The sequence below is a fragment of the Bombina bombina genome, chromosome 5, assembly GCF_027579735.1.
Source record: "Bombina bombina isolate aBomBom1 chromosome 5, aBomBom1.pri, whole genome shotgun sequence".
Lineage (NCBI taxonomy): Eukaryota > Metazoa > Chordata > Amphibia > Anura > Bombinatoridae > Bombina > Bombina bombina.
In genome coordinates this window covers 958,956,201-958,960,619 of record NC_069503.1, presented here as the reverse complement: position 1 = coordinate 958,960,619, position 4,419 = coordinate 958,956,201, and the positions used below count along the sequence as shown (strand labels likewise).

The 4,419-nt window shown below is 34.3% G+C and overlaps 1 protein-coding gene across 1 annotated transcript in view; it reads left to right on the top strand.

The window, feature by feature from the left end:
- SNX16 (sorting nexin 16) overlaps positions 1 to 4,098 on the top strand; it is a gene marked incomplete in the record, with an annotated part of 195,458 nt that extends 191,360 nt beyond the window's left edge. Inside the window, 1 exon segment of the mRNA XM_053715164.1 lies at positions 1,152 to 4,098. Within this exon segment, the coding sequence (XP_053571139.1) occupies positions 1,152 to 1,284 (133 nt within the window).
- Positions 4,099 to 4,419: the final 321 nt, after the last annotated feature.

Below are 4,419 nucleotides of genomic sequence, written 5' to 3'. Positions count from 1 at the left end.
ATCATCAAGAGATTGTTGTTCCATCTTTGTGTCCTAATCCTTCCTCGAAGAAGGAACGTCTGCTACACAATCTAGATGTAGTCCGTGCCCTGAAATTTTATCTACAGGCAACTAAGGATTTTCGTCAAACGTCTTCCCTGTTTGTCGTTTATTCTGGTCAGAGGAGAGGTCAAAAAGCTTCAGCTACCTCTCTCTCTTTTTGGCTTCGTAGCATAATACGATTAGCCTATGAGACTGCTGGACAGCAGCCTCCTGAAAGAATTACAGCTCATTCTACTAGAGCTGTGGCTTCCACTTGGGCCTTTAAGAATGAGGCTTCTGTTGAACAGATTTGCAAGGCTGCAACTTGGTCTTCTCTTCATACTTTTTCCAAATTTTACAAATTTGACACTTTTGCTTCTTCGGAGGCTGTTTTTGGGAGAAAGGTTCTTCAGGCAGTGGTTCCCTCCGTATAAAGAGCCTGCCTGTCCCTCCCGTCATCCGTGTACTTTTGCTTTGGTATTGGTATCCCAGAAGTAATGATGACCCGTGGACTGACCACACTTAACAGGAGAAAACAAAATTTATGCTTACCTGATAAATTCATTTCTCCTGTAGTGTGGTCAGTCCACGGCCCGCCCTGTTTTTTATGGCAGGCTAAAAAAAATTTTGGATTATACTCCAGTCACCACTACACCCTTGGGCTTCTCCTTTCTCGTTGGTCCTTTGGTCGAATGACTGGAGGTGACGTAGAGGGGAGGAGCTATATAGCAGCTCTGCTGGGTGAATCCTCTTGCACTTCCTGTAGGGGAGGAGATAATATCCCAGAAGTAATGATGACCCGTGGACTGACCACACTACAGGAGAAATGAATTTATCAGGTAAGCATAAATTTTGTTTTTTAGCCTTGGAATAAAGTTTGGTGTCTACATTAATCAGATAGATAGGTCTATAACTGCTACATTTAGAAGTGTATTTGGCTGGTTTTGGGATTAGCAGAATAGACGCTTCAAGATATTCCCGAAGAATTCGTTCCAGTTATTATTATCAAACCAAATTTCTTTTAATTATGTGTGCGTATGTATACTATTTACACTTTCATTTTATGCATTGCATGTGCAGCCTTACTAGGCTTGTGAGATTTTAAATTTTTTATTTTTATTGCTTTTTAGTTCTTATAGAGACAATCATGAAAATTGCTGGGATGAATCTGTGCACGAAGATGCTCTCCCGGAAATTGAAGTAGCTGAAGTTGCTGATCCTGATGAAGACGTCCGTTTGCCAACAGGAATACCGAACTTATGAATCAGGTCTCCTAGTACTCGTTAACTATTTCCATACAGTGACTTCGCCATTGGAGAGCGCTCATGTTCAAATGAGGAATATTTACAGCTGTGAGAAGTTCTAAGGAAGGAGACTAATTGCTGCTTTTCGATCAGCCTTATCAAATTAGGGAAGCGGAACTGAAGCGGTTTGAATCTAACAATTTCATATAAATGAATGTACCTGTTAATGTCTAACTGCTTGGGGATTTGTATCGTACCATGCACTTTTCCGAATTGTGGTGTTAATGTTTAACGCTTCATTGTCACATTTTTCTTTTAAACACATTGAGTCAATTGTTTCAAGCTGTGGTTACTGCATTCTGAAGATTATTTTCATTAGGTTTGGCATTTGCAAAATTACATAGCAGATTTTCCCATCTCATCTGGCAGCAAAGATTTATATAAATTTCCTGAAAATCCTGTACTTGTGAAAAGTGATCATCAAATGGTGCTATTGAAACAATACACTACTACTCCGCATAAAACAAGCTCAGTAAGATAATGTATACCTACAAAACCTTATTTTAACATTGAAGGATTATAAGTTTATTTTCAATATTTTAATGGATCCATATAAGATTAGAGTTAACAAATTACAAAGTATTTATAAAGTAGGATTAAGTGACTTGACATTTTTATTTCTTATCGGCATGTATTCATATAAGAAGCCGTTCTGAGGAAAGCCTTTCATTGTCATAGGTCATTTCAATGCATCCTGTTTCATACAGAGTTTGAAAGCACTAAGAGAAATAGAAATGTATGGACATTTTTTCTCTTAAAATATATATAAATATGGAGAAAGAGAGAATTTATGATAATAATCTGTACCATATTTAGCTGGTCTTTTATGGTATTAAATAAGCAAATCAGTTCCATTTTTTGTGTTTTTTGTTAGGACTGATATGTTACTTGACAGGTTAAAGGGATATTCCTGCCAAAATTGGAAACCACATGGGTGCATTTGGGTATTGAAAAGAAGCAATTTTGTAATATACATGCATTAGCAAAAATGTTTCTAATAAAAACTATAGCTGTTTCAAACATGTATTTAAGTATGCACCGTGCACCAGCATTTTAAACACGGCACTTGAACAGAGAGCCTAAGGTGCTTGTACCATCTGGTAATGACTCAATTTGTTTATTGCTGACATAATACAAGCGCCACTGATTATCTGAGCAGCTGCATTATTTAAAATGTGGGGGCAGTGACAATATCTAGTTATACTTCACATGCATGTGCAGAGAAAAATGTTAACACTAACACAGAGAACTTTTACTAGAAGCATTATTGCCAATACATGTCTATTGCAAATATGTTCCTATTCAAAGATGCAATAAATCAATGTCCATTTAATTTTTGACTAGGATGTCCCTTTAAAGAGCACAGACTTAAATAGTAGTAGTTGTCTCGCATGGCTGTTTTTAATTATTGCAATTTCAAGTAAAGCAAATCTTGTCTAAACAAACTTGAGCAACTTATTGCTTCTGGTTTTTTTTGTTTTTAGACATAATTGTTGACAGCTTGAGGTAACAAATGTCTGTTGTGAAATGTAATGTGCATCCATACGCTTAACAGCTGCAAAGCTTTTTAATGTAGACAAAATACTGTTGCTTTTGCTAGGCCTACACAACTGAATATTATATTGTTAGACTGGGATTGATTATTCTGACAGCCGGTATTGCCAATGTATATGTGGCAGACATTTTAGATGATCTCTCATTTCTATGACGTCAAATTGTAGTGCATACATTTTAAACTGCTGCTATTGTGAGCTCAAATTAGCAATATTTGGAGAGTTTGATTTACTATCAGATACTCTTTAGTATGGGGATAAATTAGTAATCTACTAATGAAGATTTGTTAATGCAATACAAAAATATACATCTTTTAAATTGACAAAAGACCAAAGGTCCAAAATATACTGTAAAATTAATAGAAAAGTATTGATTCAAGTTAAAGGTCATTGTATATAAGCAGGAACATCTTATTCCAGATTCTATTTCTTCTGTATATACAAATGTATAATAAACAGCATAGTTATACACCTGTTGATAAACTGAGTAAATATGCAGATAGAAGTTACTTCAAGTCAATACAATAGTAAATAATTGTTATAAACCGTGTATAATAATTGTGATAACCATTCTTACTGACTCTGGATGGTGAAAGTTATGCAAAGAACAGAAAGGGGCAATTTTCTTCTTATTTTGGTTGACCTATATTACAAGTGCATATGTTGGTCTCCATTTGCCAAATCCAGACCCAAGGTATACCCACCAATTTGTATAAGCAGCCAGATTATGAAGTGTCAAGCAATCTCCTTAGATAGCAGGAAGGAAATATAAAATGGGTCTTCATAATAATAATCCATTTTTATTTTACCTTGAATTTTTTTTTGTTTTCAACAATAAGTTTGAAAGCTGCTTTAATTAAAACCAATATTTACTGAAGCAAATTATAGCAAGATATAGCGAGATAATTCAGTTCTGTTTTTAAAGTGATATATATATATATTTTTTTGTGTGTAATATTTGTGTGGAGGGGGGGGTCTTCTTTTTTTAAACACATTTCTACATTGAGTTTAGTGAGAGAGACAAGTGTTTTTTACTTTTTTTTTTTTCATCTCTTGCATCTTACTTTTTTATACACACTTGAATGCATCTACAAATATGTTTTTGTTATTTATTAACACTGATAAAGCTTCTTTCTTATTATAGCTTTCTGTGTAAACAATGCCATTGACACTGTGCACTTGACAAAAAATAAATAAAAGAAAATTTTACCCCCCCAAAATATGAATTTTAGCATGTCCTTAAAACAGAATAGGTTTTTCAGAAAAGTAACTGCTTCAATAAAAGTGTTTTCTAGCGAGCAGTAAATAGTATGGTCACATACAAAGAAAATGTTTGGTTTCTTAAAACACAGTATTTGAAACATTTAGATTTATTTAGTGCCAAATAAACAAAACCACGAAACCACCAGTTTACTGAGTTTAGCAATAAATGTAAGTTGGTCAATAGATATTTCTAATTATTTTCATTTACTGCAAATCTGCTTAGTAGATGTTTTATGGTTTTAATGATAATTTATAAGATGTTAGTCTATTAATGCCCT